At 47.4% G+C, this 26,133-nt stretch overlaps 1 protein-coding gene across 3 annotated transcripts; it reads right to left on the bottom strand.

Annotated features, from left to right (window-relative positions):
- Positions 1–17: 17 nt before the first annotated feature.
- Positions 18–21,994, bottom strand: FAM234B (family with sequence similarity 234 member B). Of its 3 annotated transcripts, none has more exons than XM_049792103.1 (13): positions 21,922–21,994; positions 15,477–15,869; positions 14,422–14,520; positions 11,579–11,767; positions 9,942–10,072; positions 9,112–9,259; positions 8,624–8,765; positions 7,818–7,961; positions 4,251–4,332; positions 3,849–4,004; positions 3,129–3,246; positions 2,402–2,628; positions 18–1,978 (listed from the first exon to the last, which is right to left on the bottom strand). In XM_049792103.1, the coding sequence occupies exons 1-13, from the start codon at positions 21,956–21,958 to the stop codon at positions 1,973–1,975; spliced, it is 1,872 nt and encodes a 623-aa protein (XP_049648060.1). In that variant the 5' UTR covers positions 21,959–21,994; the 3' UTR covers positions 18–1,972. The 3 variants fall into 3 exon arrangements, with proteins under 3 accessions (XP_049648060.1, XP_049648061.1, XP_049648062.1); XM_049792104.1 differs by having other exon boundaries at positions 3,129–3,243; XM_049792105.1 differs by lacking the exon at positions 18–1,978 and having other exon boundaries at positions 2,466–2,628; positions 3,820–4,004.
- Positions 21,995–26,133: the final 4,139 nt, after the last annotated feature.

Below are 26,133 nucleotides of genomic sequence, written 5' to 3'. Positions count from 1 at the left end.
CAGACAGACTCTTTATTCACAGTGGGGATGTGTGTGTGTGCAGGCAGGGTGAATTCACATTATGGAGGAGCTAATATCACTGCACTTGAATATCAATTCTCTCAGGAAGAACCTCAGGAGAATAACTATTTCAGGTAACAGCCGCTTCACCTTTCCCAGCAAGGTGGTGGCTAGACAGGAGGGAAGGGGCACTCCTGTTTAATCCTCATATGTTACTGGTCCTCACCCTATCAGTCCCTATTAGGCAGCTGTATTAACTAAGCCGTCTGGAGGAAAATGCCAGGCCTAGAGCCACTGCTACAGTTGTGCTAATATATACAAAGCTATTTACACAAAAATACCATTAAACATATACAAACTGTTCACAGGCTCTGACATTAAGAGAGCAGGGCCCAAGGACCAGCCTTGGGACTTACAGCTAATCCTGAAGTGCTATCCTGGAAGCTTTATAGGGAGATGCCGGGACAGAGAAGAGAGAGGGTGATACAGCAAGGAGAGGTGTCAAGAGCCCAGGAGAGCAAAACCATGGTAGATATGCCCATATGGAGGGAGTGTCAAAGTCCTGCCATCACCTCACCACTCACAGGGAAGTGCAGGGAGGCTGGAAGGGCACGTGTCAGCCGGAGGACTGAAGAGTCCTTTGCAATCCTCACCTCAGCCTGGCTCTGCCTAACGTCAAAGGTCAGACCCAGAAAGGCATACCGGGAAGACAGTTCCTACGTTGTTGTCCTGCGCTGTGGGGAGCTGCAGGGGCAACAAAGTGGTTGCTTTTTATATGGTCATTTATATTACAAGAAAATTCATGTAGATGCTCTGCAACTACAACGCAGGAGACTGATGGCACACTCAGAGGCACAGTTCAAAGCACTAAACACACTGTGAGCAAATGTGCCCTGGGGGTAGTCTGCTCCTCCTGGAACTGCACATAGGGCTGGGCTGGCAAGGGAATGGTTGAGCCCAGAATAGGGGTAAAATGCACAAAAAAGCTTTCCAGTTCTGCCTCTGTCTGAGCCTCTAAACCCCGAAGCAGTGGTGTGAGAATCAGCTTTGCTGTGACTGGATCTAGTGTGATCTCCACAGTGCCAGCAGGGATCTGTTGGGAATCTATCCCAAAAGGGCTGTGAAGCATTTGCAAAGGGGCACTCAGCCCATTGGACTGCAGTGTGATGTTACAGTGACACTTTGGCTTCATAAAAAGTTTAGGGATGGACAGAAGATGTGAACCTTTTTGCTTCTATATCACCCACATGAACCTGTCCTGAACTTGGGACTGGGGAAAGAAATATACATGTACAAGGGCTGGCAAATGCTGTGGGGACCATCTTTCTCAAGATCAGGTGATTCAGCCAGAGAGCTAGTTTGTTTCTGAGTTTGAGGACAGAATGGAGAAGAGGGCTGAGAGCACAGGAAAGGTTGTAGGTAAGACTAGCCCCGCAGGAGCCAGACAGAGGCTTCTCTCCAAAAATATAAAGATTAAAGCAGGTGGTGTCCTTTAGCCACACCATTTGCCTTGAGTCATCATGGCCCACTCTAGGCCTAGAGCTTATTTGACTGCCTGGAAATACTGTCTGGACATAAAAAGGAGTGTCCTAAATCTCATTCATAAATTAAACATACAAAAAATATACATATATTGTATAAATTGATACACACACATATATAAAAAACCTGGGTTTTTTATATATATATGTATGTATGTATGTATATAAATTCTAAATTCACATTTCTGTATTACCTGGAGGGAAGCATGCAAGAACAGCATATGGAGGGGGAGACGCTGAACAAGGTTCCTCTGGTACAGGACAGGTCTGCCCAGGACAAACCTGCCTCCAGCAGCATGCCCCAGAGAGCTGAAGAAGGGGGAAGTGCTTTTAGTCCCTCTGCACAGCAGTTTTCCTGAAGATCCACAGAGCAGCTTCCTGTATTCCCCATACAGGCCATGGGTCCAACCAAAATCTGAGGAACCACCACGCTAGAGCTGCAGAAGGAAAGGCAAACAAAAACTAAGGCCAAAAACTATTATCATCCAGTCTGGTAGAGGAAAGTGGTAATTCACAGGTCAGCAACTGAACTTGGGCACCACTATATGGAGGACCCTTGTCTGCCCATGTCAAAACAAGTGATCCCTGTCCCACCTCTGTTCCCTCTGTGAGTCTCTCAGTCCCTTATCATCAGCATCCCTAGTTCCAAGATCCTCCTCCTTGTCCAACTGCCAAAGTACAGCTGGGCCTCACAATCTGTCCAGATTATGCCCAAAGGGGCAGCCAGTCATCTTGCAAACAGACTCTTTACATCCCACCAGGCTCTTTGCATCTCAAAGAGCACCCAACTGTGTCTGGAGAGAAGAGATCAAATGTTTTCAAAGGCCTGGATTTTATTAGGGATTCCTGAACAAACTCACCCTCTCAGGAAGGTCAACAAATTTCAGCCGGGCAAGAAATCGCCTCACTTCTCCACGGCTGATTTTGGGAGTAGTGGTATCCTTTAGCCACACCATTCGACCTTGACTCATCATGGCCCACTTCAGGCCCAGCTTGCTGACCGAGAGAAATCCTGGCTGTTTTTCAGAGGTTGCAGTTGTTGTCACAGTGATGTGAAATGCATCCTTCTGGAGATCGTTAATTCCAACTGGTCCATCAGAAAAGGGTGAGAAAATACTGGTGAGGAGTAAATGATTACATTTCTTCCAAAAGAAATCTTACAGTGTTTACTAAGTCAAAACATCCACTGGACTGAGGGTATATTCAGTCTAACTTTACAACTCTGTGGATCTTAGTTAATCAGGGAAAACTATTATAAGTTAAAAATTTTCCATGGAAATAAAGTGAAATTTAGATCAGAAATGGAAGGGTTTGGTTCCAGGTGATGTTTTTGAGCTTGACATAGGAGATGCACATACTTCAATAATGCAGTTCGCTTTCAGCAGCTATTGTTTTACCTCTACAGAAGGGGAAATTGGTAAAGCACAGACAAGTAAACTCACTCCAGCCACTGCAGAATGATCTGTACAGACCTCAGAAATCCCTCAGGTGCTACCTTTAATGGCACTACACCCCATTGTTTCTCACAGCTACCTCTCCCTCCGTATTTCTCTTAGCCTAGGTAGTTTCTCCTCCATTTGTACTCACCTGCTGAAGCAATGACTTTGTCTGTTGCATTAGTGAGGTCCAAAAGGACTGTAGGAAAAACAGGATGGAGGAGATAGAGGTGGTGCAGCCCTGGGCGCTCAGGTCTGGGACCAGGCTGCTGTTGGAACAAAGGACAGACAAAAACATTACAGCTGGCTAGCAAAGAGGAGTTTAGCTTTGCCAAATAAATAAAGAAGTTTTCTGACACTGCGCTGTCTTTACATGGATCAGAGAATCAAAAACTATATGGTTTTACAGAGACAAAATCCTGCAAAGTTTTTTTCCTAAAACATAATTTGCTCCACAACTTCTGGTTGGTAAGGTTGAGATCTGACTCTGTCAAAGCCAGCTTGATGGGTGAAGCTACAGTCTAGAAGTTTGAGTCTCCCTGCTGACTTGTGTGCCTGCATGCAGAGAAGTAGTGCTCTGGGGCTGAGAACAAATCTGCACTAAAAATATCTCAGTGTTGCAGAAAAAAAATGAAATTCACACAGAAAGTTTTGATTTTGTGGATGCAAACTTTCTGTCTACAAAGCTTTCTGGTGAAGACTTTGCACACAAAACCTCCTGCGTTCAGGCTCAGAGAAGTCAGAGTGTCAAAGCAAGAGGAAAAGATGTCCCTGACAGCTGCCTTCTATGGCAGGTTTAAAGTTCAATTACATTAGGAATATAAGACAGAGACTGCACGTGCCTCAAAGTGAAGAAAGGATGCTTGCTCACCAAACTTTGTAACACAGGCTGTGCTTCATCAGCCCAGAAGAGAAAAACAGACTTCTTGTCCAAAGTCATGACTGACAGTGCATCGAGTTGTTGCTTCTGCCATGGGAGTTCCTGGTTCCAAACAGGGAGGCCGGATTTGCCATCTATCACCACCACCTCAAGGCAGGGAAGAGACCTAGCATTAACAAGTATCCAGGTGTGGGCGTACAGAGAGCCCCCTTGCAGTGGCATGGCCTGTGCTGTTCTCTTTCATGCCTGTGGCCACACAGTGACGAGTGTTGGCCACAGAAATGGGAAAAGCAAGGAGCAAGGAATGATTGTCCCAGGGAATGATTGCCCCTTTCTACCCAACCTCCCTCACTCCTATGCTGCCACTGTCCTCCTTGCCTTCACTTGTTTTACCTTTTTGTTCCCATCTCCGGTCTGTGCTTGCAGCATGAAGTCCAGAGTTTGGTCAGCACCAAAGTAACCTGGTACAGGCTGGCTGCAAATGTGAAAAAAAGAAACACTCAGCCCCATGGCAGAAAAACAGGGATTTCAGATGGAGGCAGCACAGTTGCTTTCATCCTCCATTCTGTCTCTTAAAAAGGCAGGATTTGCCATGCTAAGATAGACCTTCAATCCACTCAGAACTGTTCTGTCAGGAACCATTTGTTGGTGGATCAGAAAAGTGAAAAATGATCAAACAGCCCATGGTGCCTGTTAGCCACACTTCATCCATATGGGGGACATCCCTTGATAGGCTCTGTAGACACCTGTCTACCACCCTGAGACATGACTCTGTATTATTCTTCCCTTATCATGAGAAACTGTAGTTTTGCTATGGTCATAGAAAATTGCTCAGCCCTTTCAAAATGCATCAGCACATTTGACCTCCTGCTGAAAGTGTATTTCCCAAGCTGCCTTAGCTGTGAGAAATGGCTCTTAATATACTCACCATTAACGTCAGCCCATGATTCTTTGTTTTCTTACTTCTGGCAGTTTTACAAGCCTTTTTATAACCTTCAGCATTTTAAATGAAGTCCCCTCTCATCCTCTCCCTTCTGGGTGACATAATGCTATTACTTGAATCTCTCTCATTGTAACTCTTTTCTAACCATCTTGCTTGCCTTTGGCTTTCTGACTCTTATCTCCGTCTTCCTTAAATTCACCACAGCTAGACACAAGGTTCTAAATAAGCACAAACAACTCCTCAAAATTCACAGGATCAGAGATTTTATGGCAAGGCAGGTTCATCAGAATATGTCTTCCATCCTCTTGTTTATGACAGATTGCTGTATTTCACCCAATTAACCAAGTATCAGTAGGCTGACTTTGACTAGATCTACCAGCCATGAGGCTTGCTATGGAAATACAAAGATGAGATGAATTCATCACTTCTCGTGACAGTCAGTTCTAATGATTAATCTCACCCAAAGAAACATGCCTGCATTTTCATTTTCTTGAACATGAATGCCTTTCGCTCCAAGGCACTTGTTCTTGCTGTGGCAAGATTAAAATGCCTGTTAGCTCCTGTTACTTACACATGCTTATGAACTCACCTCTCAGGCTTCTCTTTGATCATATAAACCCACTGACTTAAATCTTCCATGCTAAAGCATTTTTTCCAGCCCTTTTCTCCAATTTTTTCCAGCTTCCCCTTTAAAACGTGCATGCCAGAATGGCTCCTGAACAGCAATGCCGCAGTACAGCAGTGGCTTGACTATTTATACTTACTACATCAAACAATGTCATTTGATTTACAGACACCTTTGGCAACCAGAAATAATGCTTTCAAGGCAGTATCATGGGACACTCCTGTACCTTGAAAGCTCTCCAGTAGCAAAAAGGAAGTAGTAGGTAGCTCGCTCTATCTTATGGGCACAAACTTAAAACCTGTCCTAAGGTGCCTCTTCTCGTGTCCCTTATGGGTTACAGTCAGCAGCAGATCCCACAAACTGAATGCAGACAGACATATGTATTTTAGATGCTACCAATCAACTGAAAAATCCCCATGGCACTTTCTCAAATGAACCAGAAGGCTAGTAATTATTCCTGCCCAACAGTAATCCCCACAGCAACCTGCTATTAATCCTCTCTCATCTGAAACATCCATTTACAACACAATTTTCAACTGCTTACTCAATTTCATGGTCTCTGAACTTCACCCTTGTTTTATGACTACTGATTCTCCTTTATGGTTTTCCAGGGATCTTGTCAAAAGGTATCTGGAAATGCAGCACATCTGCAGCAACCAGGCTGTTTTTCTCAAAGACTGTTCCCAAAGGGCTGGACTCAGTCTGCCTGGCTGGAGTTGTGTGCTTAGGGCACTTTTACCCAGGAAAAGGGGAGGTCTCAGCTGGCTCTGTAAGCTTTGTCTGATGAGGAACTGGGCTTCGGTCTGTTTGACTCTGTGGTGATACCCAAGCTGGATTTGTCCCCCAGCCTGTGTTGCTTAAGCAGAACTTCTCTAAGTCCTAAAAAACCAAAAAACCCAACCCTCTTAAATAAATGCTTGTCCACAATATATTCAGTCTACCAGATTTGGTCTCTCTTAAGTCTGAGAAAACAGGCAGCCCAGGACTTCAGCACAGTGGTCTTGAACAGGAATTGCTTTCATTATTTTTCAATGCCTATCTGCCAGCTCCTGTACATGTCCCTTGGGACATGTCTTGTCCCTTGGGAGGTCATGGAACCAGAAAAACCAGGGCTGGAGTGCAGCAACCGGGAATACTAGTTGCCCAGAGAAGTTGTAGAGTCTCCATCTGTGGAGATATTTAAAACCTGACAACACACAGCCCTGAGCAACTTGTTCTAGCTGAGCCTGCTTGAGCAGGTAGGCTGGACTAGGCAACCTCCAGAGGTGCCTTCCAACCTCAATCATACTGTGATTCTGTGAATGGAACAGGTAAAGCAGTTTTCAACCGTTTTGATTTGAACCCACAGAAATTTTCCAATTAGTGGGTCCATTTAGAAATTTCTTGTGTATAACTGATTTTACAGCATCTATGAACTGGCTTTGCTTAGTCAGTACACACTTACCCTTTAAACTAGACCCCAGACATATCCAGAAGAATGCAGACTCTGGGCCCAAAACACTTTTAGTCCATCTCCTTTCCCCACAGCATAATCAACTAGCCATAAGCCATTCCCAAAGCCATTGCTTATGTCACCCATCAGCCCTCAAGAATGTGGACATATGAATATCAAACCTAGCTTTACACCAATTTTTTTTGCTTAATGAAGTTCCAATGCCTGCTTCCTATAGATGCTCTTTACAGTCAGGTAACACTGGGCTGAGAGCTGCTTTCTTTTCTCTACATAGCAGAGCAAGCAATTTGTTTCCCACATAATTTCCCTGAACTGTGCCCAACTACCCTTTGCAAATATTTAATACAGGGCAAGCTGAAATTGCTGGTTATTATCAACCCACGAGATCTGGCAAATTACTTAATTTCCATGTGTGAAATCAGAGGATAAGCAGTATTTTTTTAAGGTTTACATTAAGTATAGATGGTGTGCTGACTGCCATCAGAGAACTCATTTTCAACTTTCAAGGAACATTAAGATCTGTGGGCCATACTCAGACACCTTCTCTAAATACTTAACATCACTAATGCAACAGCTCCTTTCCACTGAGCTGGCAATTGGCAGCCCTGGACAGCAGATGGGCTGAATCACACACCAGTAATTCCCTGAATGTCAGTGCCACAACATTCCCATGATATCTATGTTGGGTATTTCAATCAAGCCCCTTATTTGTGACCACTCACAAGCACACAGCTCAGGTTTCCAGCCTTCTGTTCCTTGCTCCCCCTGCCCTCCTCACTTGCTCAGCGATGCATCTGCACACCTCCACTTCTTAAGATTTCTCTGCAGACTTGGAGAATTCTTCTCAATTGCTTTCTAAGGAGCATATGTGCTTACAAGTAAAAGGCAGAAAATGGTACAGGAAGAAACAAGACAGAAAAATATTCCCAAGTATGTAACCTGCTGATGTTCTGCAGTTCCAGGGTCCAGCGGGGCTCCAGGTCCTGTCCCCGCAGTAGGATCAACCCCTCTTTGGTTGTGATGAGCAGGTTGCTGCAGTTTGTGTCAGGTGTCTTCATCGTCTGCAGGAAGTCAACACCCCCACTGGGACAAATGGAAAGCAAAGAGGAGATTCCGAGGCTTGTATCTGCACATCTCAGCACTAGCTGCCTGTCCACATGGCAATTCATCCTACCAAAGATTTGAATTATTCTTGGAGAAGCCCGTCTTCTCCCCAGTGATGGAGCTTAGCTCCCTTTGGGGGTTCCTCAGTTAAGTTGGCTAAATTCAGGTGTGGGGTCTTCTGAACATCTTTAGTTACTATAAAAAGCACAGAGTTTGGGAGTTCACATTTGTTCCCTCCCTTTATTCCTATCCAGGCTGACCTTGACCACAATTTGGCAGTAAAAGAGCTGAGAAATCCAAGCCCACAATGCTGTACATAGACTGAGCTTCCCAAAGGACTCCATTAGCTGGGAACACCTTTTTTTCCCCTCCAGGTATGCATAGTGGGTGGAAGAAAGGAACAAGGAGAAGGAGAAGCAAAGGCTTCCCTTTTATCATACTCTGCACTTCTTTTGCTAGGACAACCACAGGACAGGGAGGAAACAATGGGTTCCCCAGAGTACTGTTATGAACTGGTCAATGAAAAGGACAGTATTCTACTTCCAGAGGAAAGCAGAAGGGACCATCTCTAGGAGTACTAAGAGGTGCCTACCCTCCCCTTCTGTTCCCAGCAGAAGCAAGATTACAAGTCCATCTCCTACCTGTAAATGTCAATGAGCTCTGACAGGTTGACAGATCTGCGCTTTTCCCACTCTGGCTCCTCCTGCTGTGGCATTGCAGGAAAGCTGTCCCGGTTTCTGGCTTGGGTAAAGATATCCCTCAGGGCAACTGCTTGAACATTACCTGCCAGGAAGAGTAAAGATGAAGAGTCTTTCCTGCAAAAGTTAACTCCTTAGTAGCATGGAGGGTCCTTGCGACCACTGCAGTTGTGGTAGAAGGCAAAGAAATGCCAAGAGCTGGAACTTCCCTGGCATGACGTGCCTTTGGGAAATTCCAAGGTATTCCAGGCTAGCAGGTATTGGTGCTCCTGCACTTTTCCACACCATGGCAGTGAGACTTGTTCCCATGCCTTCTACTCCTAGCTTTTACAGCAGAAGGTATGGTAGAAGTATCCCAGGGATGCTCTGGGCCTTTTTAGCTAAAACGAGTATTTTCTCAGTAAGTGCTGGAAAGGCAAGGTCCATCTTACCAAAACCAAACAGGATGTAGATGGCTCCCTGGCTGGTGACATAGACTTCGGGGCCAATCACTTTCCCTTCTCCATTGGTGCTGTACTTCACAGACCCACCTAAAGCAGTCCCAGTCTTTCCTGACACCAAGATGAAAAACACATCAGGCTGCAAAGAGAGAGATGTAGAGATTTTTAGCAATGGTTTCATGCACTTGTGCTCTCAGAATCCTTCCTGGTCCCCACAGCATGACGCTCCATTGCTCTTCCCCCCTCCCAGCAAGGTCTGGCTAGTAGTCTCTTTCTCTTTGCTCAGTCTCACTTCCTGAGTATCTTACATTCATGCTCTTCTCTTGACTGCAAATCCATCAAAGATGGAAGGGACTTCAAAAACCTGAACTCCTCTAACATTAATGCCAGAATTGTAGGGGGGGATGAGCATAGAGGAAATCTGCATCTGAATTAATCACACAAGTATGTATGTCTTCTGGATAAGCTGAATGCTCCTTTCTCCAGAGATCTATCTCAAGACAGCTCCCTACACTGCTGCTAAACACCCACTTCAAACCAAGCCTTCACTGAACAGAAACAGCTAATTCTCAAGTCTAAGCCAGGGGTAAATAATGACCCTTCTGTTCATTCCCAGCTGACTAGAAATGCAGGTAGTGTCATTATTGCTTAATCTCACTGTTCTGACCTATTGACAGAAAAAGGGTGCTTTTCAGGGAAATCTAAGGGAATGAAAATTAGGGGCTCTTGCAGCTCCTATTGCAGCCTTTCCACATCAGGCTCCCTGTTCTTCCTCTAGACAGTCAAGGTCCTTTCAAACCTCGAGCAGGGATATGCTGTACCTGTGTCTCTTTGAGAGCCAGAACAACAATATCCCTAATCCCATCTCCATCTACATCTGGAAGAGTTGCAGCTGGTGCAGCCAGGATCCCACTTGAAAGGTGGATGGAGTTCAGCGTCCAAATGGTCTTGCCTGTAGGAAGAACAGGATGAAAGAGACCTGCAGCACTTGGGGGACCAGCAGGCAGCCCCAGAGGGTTCCACAAAACCTTCTTAAGAAAGGAGCAAAAGAGGTTGTTCCCCCCATTCTCTATGAAGAGGAAAGACAAACTGGGGCAAGCTGCAGTCTAAAGCAAATTTCTTCCCCCAGCATTTCTTCAGATTGTCTTTGAGTCAAGCCTCAGGTCCTGCTGTGCTTCCTTCTTAGCCTCTCTCTAGAAAGACCTGAGCCCCAAACAATTTCTGAAACAGCAGAGAATATTTGAGGTTCACTCTTGGAAGAAGAGCCTAAATGAGAGTGCTGTTCTGCAGGACAGCAGTTGTTTTCCTCAGCCAGCAGTAAACCCTGTAGGTAGATGCCAGGAAAGGGAACAGATGGGCAGTTCTGATATTCAAAGTGCAAATCTGTGTCTCTGTTAAATTCCCAGCAGCAAACAGTCACTCCAGCATGGCATACTCACTCCACCTCAGGGTGAAAGCATGTTAGCAGACGTGATGTCAAATGGTTCAGCAGTCCAGCATGGACCCAGCTGGAAACTCACTAAAACCCGATTTGCAAATTGGCAAATAAACATGTGAAAAATGCAAAATGAAATTCAATGCTTTTACTTTTCCATGATTCTTTTGCCAACATTTCTGCTTTTTTCAATTAGAGTTTAAAAATGCTTTTCTGCTGTTGCTGCTGCATAGGATAGGGTTTTCCCCTGCATAACAAAGGAAACCAAAGGCCACACCTGCAAACACTTGCGCACATTAATAACTACTACTGCTGGTAAAGGAGACAGCCTATGGTCCTGACCACGCAAACATTGTGCAAGTAATCTGGTCCCTAAAAGCATCTGAAAGGTAAGTGCTGCTGCTCATTGACTGGATCTGCCACTTAAACCCAAGGTTTCTTGTATGTCTCCATTCTCTGTTCTGATTCCAGAAACACTCCTATACCTACTTATGACTATTTCTGCCAGCGAATTAATGTGGTAGAACAAACAGCAATCAGAGAATGGAGGTGCACATGATCAGGTGATTAAAAATGCAATATTCATTCACATCTAATCAATTCTTCTGTGGGCCTAATTTCTCTGGAAGGTTTCTTGGCTGTAGCACATGTCCTTATATAACTACCCCAAGAATGGTGTTCAGGTTTTCAGTGCTGTTAGGTATGTGCTGAGTTGTACTAACAGCTCAATGTTGATGAGAACAGACCTTACATATCCTTTATGCTATAGGGATGCTACAGGATAAGAGTAACAATTTGAAATGTTCTGAGGTGGTAGAATGAAGATGCTGCCATGGAGCAGCAATGGTTTGGATTCTCTTATCCTGTGTAACTAGAAACTCATGAGTGTTTTGACTCCTTCCTGTGTGTCACTAGATAATTGCCACCATGAAGTGCCAGCACTGAATCATTCATGCTTATTAGTCCCTTAAAGAAAACAAAAAGGCAATAGCATATTTCTAATATGCTGATAGTTGACTCTACCTGTGGAGGCACTGAGAAGGCTGAGGAATTTTGATGTTCCTGTAACAAGGCAGACGGGCTCTGCAGCTGCCCCTAGTGACAGCCCTTTGCACTGCACACTCCGAGTCTCCTCTGGAAGCTGGATGGACCACAAGGTGCTGCCATTCATACCAGAAAGGGCCACCACAGTTACGGAAGGCCTAGAGACACCTGCAAGAGGCAAAGAGAGAGTGAAATCCCTTGGCATCAGAGGCTACGTCCATGCTGCCTTTGGTCTTTGCGCTTGAGTTCCAGCTCTAGCTACTAGAGCTGAGTGGCTCAAGCCAGCCACATCCACACTGCCTGAAAGCAAAGGTCAAATCCCACCCCATGGCTGAGTCTCTCTGCCTGCAGAGCCTAGCAGTGATCTCCAGAGAAGCTGGGCTGTCAGTCAACAGTGCAGACAATCGTGGAAGTTGGACCTGAGCTCACGGCAAGAAATGTGGTCAGCTGGGCACAGAGGAATGAAGATCCTGGGGACAACCTGCAAGGTTGTGCTGACTTCCTGGTGTGAAATGTACTGCTGTCAAACCAGACTGATCCTTCTGATCCCCTCCACCTCAAGGTAACAGTTAGCACCAAGGAAAACCTTGCAGTGACTTTGCGAGGCAGATGCCACCTCGTGTGAAAGTCCCGGGTTGTTTGTAATTCTGGAGCAGCAGCAGGTGATGGTCAATCTGAGAGCTTTTTTCTTTGTTTTCCAAGTGAGTTTTATTATTGTGAATAACAGACTGAATGCAACCAATTGGTGTAACTCAGGGGTCTTTTCCTTATTCACCGGTTAGCACAAAATAATTGTAATAAAAATGTCCTCTATGCTGTTTCAATTGACTGTTGGCTCTGATTCCAATGTGAGCAACTTTTAGCTCAGCCTGCCCTCAGACATAATTGTGGTTACTGTAATCTCCACCTGGTATGCTCATATCGCAATTTAAGATGAACTCCTATACATTTCAAAATGACAACAGTCCCAGTTGACTCCTGTCTTACCAGAAGAACAACACGTGACCTGACTACACAAAGGGCATATCTGGGCCACTGGCTAAAAGGAAGTCTGAGCCCACTCTCTAAATCAAACTCACTCCCTTCTCAAACTGAAAATCATCTGGCTTATGCTAAGGGGTTGCCCCAGCCCAAGTTCTCCTCGTTGGATTGGCAGGGACCAAGAACAACTAACTCCTGAATGCAGCTCACAGCTGTTGTGGGTACAAGCTGGAGAAACAGCTAACAATGTCATAGCTTACTCCATCAGGTACCTATCACAAGCTTATCTCTACCTGACACTGTGTGAATGCTCTGAGCCCAAGCTACAGGAGGGCTGATGTCCAGCTATGTGCATTTAGGATTGTGATGTGCTTATACCTGCTTTAGTGTCTGCTTTTTGTCTTCCAGCATAGCTATAGCCCAGGATGCAGCTAGGTATAGCTAGTCCCATTCAGAGCATGCTGAGAACTGTACATACATCTGCGATGAAAGATAAATACAATGCAGTGGCAAAATACAGAGCGCAAGGACAACCTCTACAAACTGAATGCAGCCTTTACGTCAACGGTATCTCCCTCTCTCACTTTCTTTTTTAACTTACTCTACAGTTTTCTCTCTGCTCATAGGTTTCTTTCTATAGGACTTGCTGTGAAATACCAAGGGCCTTGCCTGGGCCATGGAGAAGCAGCATCTTCCCTATCCTCTAACTATAATTTTATTACCCTACTCTTTGAAGACCCAAGGCATTTTCCTCCCACAAGAGTTCTCTTCAGGCTGTGCAATGTATGCTTGCCGCCTGAAAGTGCCTCTGAGACTGAACAGATTCACATAATCTCAGGTGATGCCAGGCTGGCAGACACAGTACAAGAGGCAGCTGGGAACCTCCAGGACTTCAGAAGCCCAGCGCAATAGGATGCCACTTTTGGACTTGGCAGCCCCTGTATAACAGTGGCCAGTATCAGCAGGCTGCTATGTTACCTGAGGGGTGTGAGGGTTAAGAGAGAAAGCCAAAGCAGCTAGGAGGAGGAAGCAGGGCAATACCTGCTGAACAGCCAGGCACAGTAGCTTCTCCACCATCAGCCAGTCTATTATCTGTGAATTAACAATGATTTGGAGCCTGGCAAGTATATGGAGTGACCTGGAGAAAAACGCAGCAAGGTGAGGGTGTTTCCTGCAAAGCCGACCTACAGCTGCTCTAAAAAAAATACATAATGCTCCCTGTTGGCAAGCAACTGGTTAGTTCAGAAGAACCAGAGCTCTCCAACAGTCAGCTCTGCCATCACTGTTCCTGTCACCAACTACCCTTGGTAATGACCAGGACACTGAACCACAGATTAGAAAAGAGTTGAGACTCCACCACTAAATCTCATTTGTGACCTTTGTCAAGCAGCTTCCCTTCTCTGTGCTTCCACCTCTGTGCCTGTAAAATGGAGGTAGTTAGACTGAGCTCTTTTGTGAAGGGCTCTGAGAGATAACAAGGGGGAAAAACCCCCACCTTATTCCCAATTGCTATTTGTACAGCAGTGCTTTCTGATCACTTTATCTCTGCCCCCAAACCAAGTGTACACAAATAAAAGACAAAGAGATGGACTTGCCCCAAGATGAGATAAGGGGAAACAGATGACGTTGACCCAACAGGTATGGGAGCACAGGCTTGCAATGAAAATTACAAGCAGCATGACAAAGCACAGGCACAGTAGACCAGCCATTTTAAGGAACTCTGAAAAGAGCAATGCAGTGGATTTGCAGTGGCAGGAACTCTTCCCGTCCATAAGACAAACATACAAAGGTCAGTACTGATACATACAGAAAGAGGAATGGAAAGGAGCTGAGGTGCTTACCCATGACGCTAGCATTCATCAAGGCAGTGAAGACAATGAGGATGTCAGGGAGGCCATCACCATTCACATCACACAGCTCCAGTGGGGATAAGACACCACCTGGAACAGTCACAGCAAATCACCATACTGTTGTCAAAAAGCCACCCAGCCCATTTTCCACACTGGGAGAGGAGGCCTGGCCCAGAAAAGAGACTCGTGGACAGCCAAGCCTCACAGAGTCTGCTAGGGAACCACCAATGCCAGGCATCTCACACCACGGCAAGATCTTTCATTGCATGGAAAGGCAGAAATGTAGCATCTGGGTCAGAGAAAAGAAAGGGAAAAATGAGGAGCTAACAGAAAAAGATTTCTGCTTCCCACTTCACTTTCTGACGTGATGTGGGAGCCACGTATCTTATGAAAGGCATAGATTTTGGAAGCCAGGGGCAGAAAGCAAGGAGGGAGAGACATATCTAGACCTGGCAGAAATTATTTCACAAATCACTGTTACTTTAATGCAGAAATCAGAACAGGAGATACTTTCGAAATGTTACCAGTGGCCCGCTTAGGATGACAAAAGATCTCGAATGTTGATTTACAGATTCAAGCAGGACAAGAAGACAAAAGAAATAAGGTTAGTTAAGCCAGTTGGAAGACACAAAGACTTCTATCCTTCTCCTCCCTAACACACCCACACACTTCAGCGTGGAGGTGCTGGTGAAATCCAGGATGTAGAGAGGGAAGTGCTATGTTTTAAAGTGGGCTTGGGCCATCTCCATCTGGAACAGAGCGCACCATCCGGACAAAAAGGCAGGATGGGAGAAGAGTCAAAATGTTTTTTGGTGTTGATAGAAACAAGATTTTGTGGCAATGTTATCTACTGATGCCAGATTTCACGGGCCTCAGCTTGAAGAGCGAGCAGGAACGCAGCTGCCTGTCTATTACCTCGGAGCATCTGCAGTGGTGAGGAAGGGCCTCTGCTCCGACCTGGCTCTCCCAGATAGGTCTCTCCCGCCGAATCCCAGCCTGGGAGCTGCCACCTCCCCCACCAGATGCTGTTCCTGGGGCTTTCTCACCTGCTCCCTGACCTAGGTTGCGGTTCCAGGTGTTATGCAAGTCTCTAGGGGGACAGGGAATTAGAAATGCGCACACCAACACAAGAATCATCGAGACCACCACAGTGAGCAAAAAGATCGCTGTGCGCAGGTATGGCATGAGGGAGGGAGCAGCCTTCTGCTCCAAACTCCCAGCCGCCTCTGCAGGATAACCCTCGGGTGCGCTCTCTGACGTGTGCTGCTTTGCCATCCCAACCTCCACATCAGAGTCAGGGTCCTGCACCTCCTCAGGGGGGCTCTTCCCGTTCTTGACCCCCCCATTCTTCTGGATGTTGAGTACCAGGTCATCTTCACTTTCATCACTGTCAGCCTGAGTGAGGGGATCGTATTCCCCGAGGTCCGGACTCTTCTTTCCTGAGGAAAGAGATGGAGAGAGACAATAAAGCATGAGTTTGTCACTTTTGCAGGACCTCAGTGGAGAAAAGGCTGCAGTGGAGAATGGTACAGAAGGGACGACAGCGCAGTCTGCATTTTGCATGGATCCAAGTGAGAGGCGTGAGAGGAAAGACAGGGTCTGTCCATGTTTCAGAGTAGCAGCTGCAGGAGAAAAGATGCCGACAGTTTATTTCCCCAAGATAAAGGTGTGTGTATCTATATACAAAATATCTATAAACATATATATACACGCACACATATGTGTGTGTATATATATGGAATTCACGGCCGATTTAATTCTAATACTTTCCTGTTTGGTAATGAGACGCACTGACAGGAAGTCATGCTTAACATCCGAGTACCTAAACCGCAGCACTCTTGACTTCAGACTCTGAACTCCTTTAGCATTTGCCATTCTCTAATCCCGACACAGCTCCTCTTCACTTGTAGTCTGTGTTCTCTGAGGGGGCCTCCCTCTGCAGCTCATTGCTCCCCTCCTCCTCCTCCTGCCTGGTCCAAGCACCACTGCTGCCTTCTAGGGTGCCACATCTGCTGTCCTGCTTCATGAGGGATAGAAGGGATAGAGCACTGAGCAGTTTCTCTGCAGTGCTGGTAAAAATGGGTATCGACTCCCTGAAGATGAGGGCAAAGTGATTTTGCCCTTTTGGCCCAGTGACATGCTGGTGTCTGAAGGGATCAGGGCTGCCCCTCTAAGACACCACCTTCTCTGCATGGCTCAGCACCTCGAGATGGGAGTGCTCCAGCCCCTGAAGTAGGGAACCACAGTGCTCCTGCTCTGTTCCTGCTCCCACCAGAGCCAGGAGCTTGTGTTTGGCCTTGCCAAGATAGATAACTTAGTACTGATTGATGACTTCAGGTGGTGGTACAAGTAAGTAGCTTAGCTTTAGGTGCCTCTCCCACAGGTGCCTGGCACATGCATGACTTCTCCCCCAAGCCCTAGACAGCCACAGGGAGTGTGACGAGGGCAGGTGTAGAGCCTGGTCGTATATACTGGCGTAAGGCCAGGGCCATCTGTTTATGGGGGCAGGCAAGATAACGCAGACTCACTGCCCTGAGCTACGAGTGGAGGATCACGTCTCAGGGAGCTGCCCTGCGGCACCAGGCTGGGCATGGAGCCATGGCCACTGCTCCGATGAGTGCAGGGTCTCAGTCTATTTCTCTCTCTCTCTCCTATTCCAAGGTGGGACTCCGCTATCCCAGATATCTGCTTCATTTCCCTTTGCCTAAAGCTGACCTGAGATGGGAGCTGACTTGTGCCAGAAGATGCTTGAGGTGATACATGCAAGGCATAAATAATAAGCAAAAACATGCATGCTGTAACCATGCACAGACACTAAGACGATGAGAAGGCTTTACAGAGCGGAAATTTAAGGGCTTTCAAGATTATTCTTTCTGCATAATATGCCTTACTTCTGGTTTTCCTGTTAAAGGCAGACTCAGTTACAGACGTACTGTAGTATCTAGTTAGTGCAACACACCTATTTTGCATCATCTAGAATCTATTTTGCAGCACACACATCTCACTTCTTTCTCATTTCTTGCCCCACGAAAGGACCTTCACTTCCCCTTCCTGTACCACTATAAATGGTATTCGGTGTCAATTTCAGGACTTAAGAAAAACTGTCGATCCCAGTATAGGCCAAATGCCCCACACTAAGTGGAGCAGCCAGGACAACCCACCCACATGGAATAGAGGGAAATAAAGATATCCAATGAGATCACGTATCTAAATCAGACCTTTTCTTTTTGAACTAGGGGCTTCTACAAAAGAATCACATCAAAACAATCTGGTGCACACACACACTCCAAAAAGCTGTTCCTTGTGGAGGCAGAGCACCCAACTAAAAGATACTACATTCCTACAGGACGGTCCACTGTATCCCTGAGACATTGCATCATTTCACACAGATCTGTCCTAAACATGCGTTCAAAGTTGGGCTTTTCAGTAAGTCTTGATAACCTTGGCTCCATCCTGTGAACAGCACTGAAGGCCACCGACCTCAGTGGCACAGAGCTCTCTGCTCAGAGATTGCAGAGACAGCACAGTGTGAATTTCCCAGATGTCTATACAGTAGGTTGTGCTGACAAGTTGCTGAAAGAGTACTCAGCGAAAACAAGAAATTCCAGAGAGGGCTCGCTGGCAGGGTATTTGCAGCTTCTCACTACAGATCCAGATGTGCCAGTTCAAGCCAGGTCAGAGTGGTATGAAAAACAAATACTGCTGGCCCAAGAGGAAATGGTATTTAGCCTAGGAAGTCAAAGTTGGACAGTTATGTTAACAAGACTGCTCCGTGTTTTGGAAACTGGTGTGCTTTGAGTAAAACTACTCAACAGCACACTTACATTTCAGATATATTGTGATTTGTTTAAATATTTTAATTCCAGACAGTCAACCCAGAAGACTGAAACCTGCTGTTCACCCTTGGGGCAAATAAAAACATTGATGGGAATGAGTTTTATCTGGAACAGTTTTGTTCTGTATCTCTAGGAGACAGAAAGGACCTCGGAACTATGGCTCACCCACTCCTTGAACTGGCAGGGACTGAGATGTTGGCAACGTTGACAGTGGTGTCAACCACAGATGATGTGTAACAGGAACACCTTTCCTGCTGAGTACCACTGATCAGAGGCTAGAAAACAGCTACTACACAGTAATGACTTACAGCTTTTGGTAATCTACACAGGAAAGGATCTACTGAGTTATAGGAGAGCTTCTCAGCATTATCTCATGTCTAAGCCTGACCAAGAACCAGAAACCAGCATTCCTTCCCCCTGTCTTTTCTCAAAATGTCAGCTGGTACTCTCACAAGGCACAGCCACTCCATAAGGTCAGGCATCAAATGCCCTGCTGATTACTTTTTGTAAACCAAAAGGAGGGAAGACACTGCCCTTTAACAATGGCTGTTGGAGCACTCACCTAGCACATGGGAAACCCAATTGCATATCTAATCTGCAGATTAGGTCTGCAGATCAGAGGATACAAATGCTCATCTCTCACTGTTGGGAGAGAGCCCTAACAATCGATCTGTAGGTGTTTTGGGAATGCGTCTGGAGGGCTGGCAGGGACGTGCCCAGCCCGGCCTCCCAAGACTGTTCTGCGCTGCAGAGAATATGTAAGTCATCATTCATCTGGCTGGAGAGAGAGAAGGAACATGACTCTTCATCTGAGTTTTAAGTCACTTGCTGTGGGAAGGAGGGATACCACACTTGCATTCTACTAATCACTCCCAAATTATTTTTCAACAGAAAAGCATAAATAGAGAGACATAAATAGCAGTAAAGAATGTGTGAAAACAAGGGCAGTCTCACACCATTTAGAGAATTATGATTTATTGAGAAGTGCTCCAGAATTCAAATTCTTTCCTTTCTGGTCAACAACAAGGCTCAGGCTGGGGGAAGACAGTATGTCCATCACAAGAAAGCTAAAACTGCCTCTGTTGGAAGTGATCAACTGTCAGAAAATCCAACACTCCCATGTAGTTTTCAGCTTTTCATCAAGGAAGCAGAAATGCTAAGACCCAAGTTGGCCTCTTGGTCAAACTCTCACCCTATTTTGTGAAACAATAATCACTGTGTAACCTTCATGATAAATTAGTCCCTGTACTAAAGAAAACAGACTCCAGATCTACCCTGAGCAGGACTGTGGCCTTGTGTATGTAACAGATCTATGTAACTCACATCTTATCTGTATAGCACCTCTAAGCTTATGTAAACCTTGCATCCACTTTACTGGGACAGAGTTCATATCAGCAAAGTCAGTTTCCCTGCTGCACTGTGTTCTCTCCTACAGGTATAGTAAATAAACTGCTTTTGTTCTGACCTGTTCTAAATTGTACTCCATTTTTTCTAGGGCACCAGTGATGAAACAGAGGTTCCCAATCAGTGGCCTGGCATTACAGTCAGAGGAACTGTTGCTCGTAGTCTGTGGCTAAGTTACTGGTCATGTCGCCCTGGATTTTTTTTTTTTTTTTTTTTTTTGCAGCCACTCAAAGAAAAAGCAAATACCGAAGAGGGAGGTTTTCAGAGGCTGAAGAGAGAGAGGAAGTGCCCCAAACTTATCGACTTTCAAGGGCCATTGGACTCTAAACTGCACTTTATGACTTTGCAAATCCCCTGTGCATTTGCCTAATAGTACTTTTTGCACAGGCAGCTCTTGTAACTATTGTAGTAGAAGAATGTGACCTCTCAAAGAAGAAAAGACGACTTGTGATCATGATTCAACTCGTGATCATGATTCGGAAAGGAGACATCTGTGAAGTGATCTGTGTTGGAAACAGGTCTCACTCATAATGAAATACTCATTGCTAGCGCTGATGGCTTGAAAGATATTATTAATTGTAATCTTTTTTCTGTTTTTAACTTACTGGAAAGGTTTTTGCTTGCACTCACTTTGGAGTGAAAAGAGCAGATCTTGGACTTTAGATAAGTACATTTTTCAGTGCGTTATTCCAATGATGACATACTGGTTCCAGTATCCTTTGTATTCGCTTCATGTTCTGTTTATTTTTCTTTTTTTTCCCCCAGCTGGCAGTTGGCAGGCACCAGGTACTGCAGACATATCTCTAAGCCCATGGGGAGATAAGTTGCCACATATTGATGTAATTAATTTAATGATGCAGCTGGAAAAAACAGCTATAGCAATAGGCTTTCTGCTTTCTCATTGCTGTTGAAAGCTGCATTTTTCAAGAGCTAACCACAGAAACAAGGTTATGATATATGCAATTTAACCTAAGGACTGATGTGAGAACTGTTTTCTTAACTGCAGTTGCAAGGCCTGTGCTCTTTTCCAAATCAGTGCCTCCCAACAGCAGATACCAGATAGATCACCCTGGTTCCAGAGGTCCAGGAAGAGAGCTGTACTTGTTCTTGTACAGTTCCCCAGTGGTCACACCCCAATACACACACTTACACCCACCAGTTTGCACTTTTCCTAAATAAACTTCATGCCAAGTATATTCATTCCCATTTAGACATAGATATACATACCCAGGAAGAAACTGATTTGCAAACAAAACTTCTTTGAATGAAATCTAACAGGCGCTACATAAACTAAGGACTCCTGGTACGGAATACTAAAAGCTGGCGGGAAGGGCCCTGAAGACATTACTGCGCTCTTCACGGACTGACGGAGGAGGAAAGCACGACCTGCCCGCCGCACAGACTGGGGCACTACGGGACCAGAGCGGTGTGCGGTGCTGGGGCGAAGCCGTCCCCAGCAGCGCACAGCCGGGCCCCGTCTCTGTCCCATGGCTGTCCCGAAGTCGAGACACGGTCAGGAGGGGCAAGGAGGAACCTTCCCATCGGGTTCACCCAGCCAGGCGCGCCGGCACTGTCTCCAGTCCATCCAACCGCAACTAGTGCGCTCTCAGGATCTGGTTTCGCCAAGGATTTTCGCTCCCTTTTAATCTCCTCACCGAAGAGAGCGGCTGTTGGCCTGCCCTTATCTTCGAAAGATCTGGTTCCCTGACACAATAGCCCCTTACGCTTGAACTATCCTTTCATCTCGCTGAAGATCCCCGGCTGAAAGGCACGCAGAGGCGGTAGGCAGGACCGTAAACGTTTACCTGGGTAACCGCAGCGGCACTCACCGAACCCCTGGCCCGGCTTTTGAGGCCGAAACCCGGCGGCAGCGGCCCCGAGAGGGACCGGCGCTTCCTCGCGGCGGTGCCGGCCGCTTCCCAGCCCCCTCTACCCGCTTCTGCGCGGCCTACGGCACCCGGCGCCTCCTCCCTCCCTCCCTCCCAGGGCCGCGGCCAGGCCCAAGCCCCCCCGCCCGCCACACACGGCGCCCCCGGAGCCCCCCGAGGCGCTGCCCCGTCCCCGGCAGCCCTCCCTCCCTCCCTCCGCCGCGGGACCCGGGCACAGGCCGCCGGACCCCACCGCGCCGCCTTGAGCGGCCGCAGGGCCGGCCGGGCCTCGCCCCGCACCGCCGTGGCGACGCGGAGCCGGACGCGGCTGACCCCGGCCCGGCCCGGACGGTCTCTCCCTCCCGGGGGTACGCAAGCCTTACCCGGCAGCTTCAGGGCCCGGGACAGCACCGTCGCCATGCTGGAGAGGCGCACTGCGCATGCGCGCCACCCCGCTGCCTGCTGGGAATTGTAGTTCTGCGGCGGGGGAGGCCCCTCCCGACATGGCGGCGGCCCAGAGGGCCTCGTCGCTGCTCGCCCCGGCGGCCTCGCTCTGCTGGGGCAGAGGGGCGGCGGAGGGGCAGCCCTAGGGGTCCCTGTCACCGGGAGCCGCGGGCGAGGGCCGCTCGGTGGGCTGCCGGGCCCCTGAGGGCCTCTCCCCGGAGGGGCCGTGCCTGACTGGAGCCGGCAGGCCTGCGGGAGGGGCGGCAGCGGGGCCCTCAGCGGGGGCCCGCCTGGCGTAAACTTGGGGCTCCCGCTCGAAACCGAAGCGCTGCGCTGGTTCCGTCGCCCTTCGTTTCCTCCCGGTTGTTTTACGGGGGTAGAGACCCACGGGGCGGCGGGGGTGGGGGCAGCGACCCATCACTGAGGACAGCCCAGGTTTTGACAGCCTGCGTGACTGCTGGGCACAGACCCAGGCAAAAATACACTTGTTGTCCTAAGTGGTTTACACAGAAAGCACCAGTCCTTTAAGTCGTTCTTGGTATAAATACGTGCCTTTGTTCTTGGGAAGATTTTGGTTGGAAGAAATCTTAATTGTTGATTTTGTTTGATTGTGCAATGTGGTTTTTTTGCTTAATTACAAAAGTCCACCAGGGCATTTTCCAGAGCTGTCCTTGAGTTTCAGCACAGCCTTCCGAGGTAAGCGAACAAGCGAACTCTCCCACGATGGGGAAGTGGAGCAAGGAGTGTTTTGTGGCCCCCCGCAAGCCGCAAGGCTCCAGCTTCCCGATTCCCAGGCCCATGCGCAGGCCATCTGACACCATCACTTCTTCAAGTCATGATTTGTGTGAGAACTCTCAAGGCTGACTCCTTTGTCACAGCAGAGAAAGGAGTACTGGCTAAATACATCAGAAGAGAGTCCGATTGGCTGAAGAACACATCATGTTTCTTCAGCATCTGCTGCTGCTGCTTCTTTCTCCTGCTTCAGGCACCGTTCCTGTGAATAATGTACTTGCCCTTTCCCATCCAGGACTGCCCTGAAACTGTTTAAGCAATAACAATAAAGAAGGAGCAGAAGAAGGACACCAAGTGGTCTAGCTGGTGAAGAGAATTTTTTTTCAGATACGAACAGGAAAGGGTTCTGATCCAAAACGTTTTGTACCAGGGGGATTTTTTCCATTGATGTCATCAGGCTTCAGATCTGGACCTTCCTGAGAACACAGCACTTAGCACTTGCAGGGGCAGTCCCAGGTGGCAAAGTGGAGAAGCCATCAGAATTGTTCTTTTTCTTTCCAGGTCTTTCTGAATACAGAGTCCTTCTGTTCCATATGCCATTTCCCTCCCTCCACTTTTTGATTTGAGAGCAGTAACAACCCTGTATCTATGTAAATATTTACAGGAGAGATCCTGGATCCTTTTCAAGTCTCAGTTAGCAAAGCCTGTCATACGCAGGGACAAGAGCTGTCCAGCAGAGCGGCTCTTTCTATGAAAATGCGTCTGGCACCAATTAGCGCTGGGAGGAAAGGTACGGCAGAAAACAGCCAGAAGCAGGAACTGGAAAATCTGGTGTCCTCGTTTGTGATCTTCTAACATCTGGCATACATATACACTGCAAGAGCCCATAGTTTACAATGCTTGTACATTTGCGGTACAGCATAGCCCACTTTTAATTTCAAGCATCTGCACAAAAATGACTCGTTCCCCAAGCCCTGAGATCTCTGTGAGACTAATGGATAGCAAGGACAAGTGATTTGTGGTGAAAACTGATGCTTTTGAGGAACATATGACTAAGCAAAGTGTTCAGAGGGTGTAATGATTTGCAAAGCATGAGGAATGAAGTTTTCCTTCTTTACATGGTGAATGTAAGCTGATTTGCATATAAATTGGACCTGTCAAGTGTACTAATATAAATCAAAAAGCTGTGAAAATAAAACTGAAGCTGCAAATAAATCATTCATTTATGTGAATGTTGCTGTTCATTTTATTTATTTTTTCCAAAGCAGTTTGAAAAAGCCAGATGCTGAAAAATGAGATACTTGGGGTTAAGCTTGGAAGTCTGAGACCTTTGGGTTGGCAATGTGGTCGTTTAGAAAAATGTTCCAAGCCAAAAAGCATGAAAATTTGCACCCACCAGCCCCTTACCAGTGTTGAGTCTGTGCAAGCCCTCTCTGCCCACACTGGCACCTGCTGTCCTGTGTGGGGTGAAGACCCTGCCTGAGGTCAATCTGCTTTGCCCTGCTGGATGCCTGATTTCTGACCTGACCCGTGCCCTTCGAAATGCTGGTGTGTTGGAGTTGCTGTATGGGTACGCAATATTCACCTGACCTACACAAACTGTAGTGATATCCAGGGTCCATCTAATAGGGCCAGTGCAGAAGGCTTCGTGCTTCACTCAAAAATGGTGGGACGCACCATAAGGAAACCTTTTCCGTGTCACCTCTATCAGTGACTTCTCGCTGCCACTCCACACGAAAGGAGAGGGGCGATGTCCTTGAACAGCAGCAGGAACACAATATGTGGGGACAGCTGCCTAGTCCAGAAACCCCGGATAACACACTCGAGCCCTGCACCCAGGTTGCAGCTATCTGCTCTCCTTCCCCTTGTTTATTTCTTTCTGGGACAGGCCACACGTAATGCCCCTCCTCTCTTGCAATCAGTTTGTTCAGTTCTCTTCCACTAGCTTCTCGACCAGCCTACACTGAATGTCCCACAACTGAAAAGTGTTGCCCTTTTGGTAGGGTGATTCCCCTTGTACAGCTGCCAATCACTTAGCTCCAAAGACTGATAATCCTAATAATTGCACAGGAGCATCTGTGGCACTTCAGAGCTTTACTGAAATCCCTGATGGCTCATGTGTGGACTTTTAGAAGGTCTCCAGCCCTACAGCTGTTAACATCTCGGCGCCAGCCTGCCCTCTGGTCCCCGGGAGGTGTCAGGAATTCCTCTGCAACTCCATCTCACTCACGGTGCCCAGTTTTTGCACTCTGGGGGTATTTTGGCTCAGTGTGTATATGGCAGCCAGGGCTAGACACAGTGGCAGCGCTGAGGAGACCCTCACAGCTGCTGCAATTCCGTATGGCCCTGGGCACAGACAACCTGCGAGGCACAGGGGGTTACAGGGAGGGTTTGATCCCCTTTTGCCCTCAGCTTGGCACCTGCCCAAAGGCTGCAAGCTAAACCGGGATCCGGGAAAATGAGCACAAATGTTCCTGCAGATGTTGTTCTTGCCATGGGGATTTTGCTGTCTCGGAACTCTTGTGTGTCCTGAGAGAACCACAGACAGACATGTGCAATAGCCTGTTTGCATATCACAAGCGAGCTTCAAGCTGAGGCTGCTCAAGTTTAGAAAACTGACGGCAAGCAGCAGTCCTCACACAGGAGAGCAGATCGAGCACACTGCAGCTGCTTACAACACAGACACAGAGATGTGGCAACAAAAAACAAAAAAAAAGGGAGTTTCTTGTTAGTTGGTAGTATTAAAGTTCCCAGTCTCTGCTTAGTGTGGTACGGTGATGGCACGTGGGCACTGGGTGTTCCTATCTGAATGCAGCCACGGTGGTGATGGTGGACCGGGCAGTGCTCCTTTCACATCACTCGGAATGTGGATGGTAGCGGGCAGGAGACAGGGAAGGGAAGTGCCTCCTGTCCTACCTCCCCTGCTAATTGCGGGGGAGGCACAGGGAATGGGGAATTTCTGTGATACCCACTCCTGCCTGATGAGAGCTGTGCTCGGGTTGCATGCCGCCAGCACAAGACCAGGACATTGGGCACACACTGCGACCCTTCACCAGCACAGGCTGGATTTGGACCGGGGTTTCGGGAGTGTGTTGCCATGCCTGTGTGGGTTTCGCCATCAGGTTCCCTTAGCTGGTGTCTCTGTGCCATGCCGTAGAGAGGTTGGTTCTTGCTCGGAGCGTTCCTCCATCCAGCGTCCCCATCCCACGCTGACCGCCAGCAGCTTGTTTCCTCTTCACAGGGAGTTGCAACGGCAGCATAACAGGATTGTGTTTGCTGCGTGCTGAGCGGGGAACAGCTGGAGGCAGATGATTGTTTGGGTTATTTGCCTGTTGCCTGGACATTTTGTTTGCTTGTTTGAGCCCTGAAAAAATAGGTTTCCTGTTCCTCTGGAGGCTGGTCTGTGTTAAGCCTGTATA

This window comes from Accipiter gentilis, chromosome 34 (genome assembly GCF_929443795.1).
Source record: "Accipiter gentilis chromosome 34, bAccGen1.1, whole genome shotgun sequence".
NCBI classification, from domain to species: Eukaryota; Metazoa; Chordata; class Aves; order Accipitriformes; family Accipitridae; genus Astur; species Astur gentilis.
Note: the sequence above shows the minus strand (reverse complement) of the source record. Positions and strands in the feature narration are given on the sequence as shown.

What these genes read in the sequence shown, in the direction of transcription:
- FAM234B (XM_049792103.1), bottom strand. Translation starts at nt 21,958, where the DNA reads ATGGCGACGGTGCTGTCCCGGGCCCTGAAGCTGCCGG. An exon ending in CCTTCTCAGTGCCTCCACAG is followed by an intron (nt 10,073 to 11,578) that starts GTAGAGTCAACT and finishes TTCTTCCTACAG; the next exon opens with GCAAGACCATTTGGACGCTG. An exon ending in AGCCTGTGTTACAAAGTTTG is followed by an intron (nt 3,247 to 3,848) that starts GTGAGCAAGCAT and finishes TTGTTCCAACAG; the next exon opens with CAGCCTGGTCCCAGACCTGA.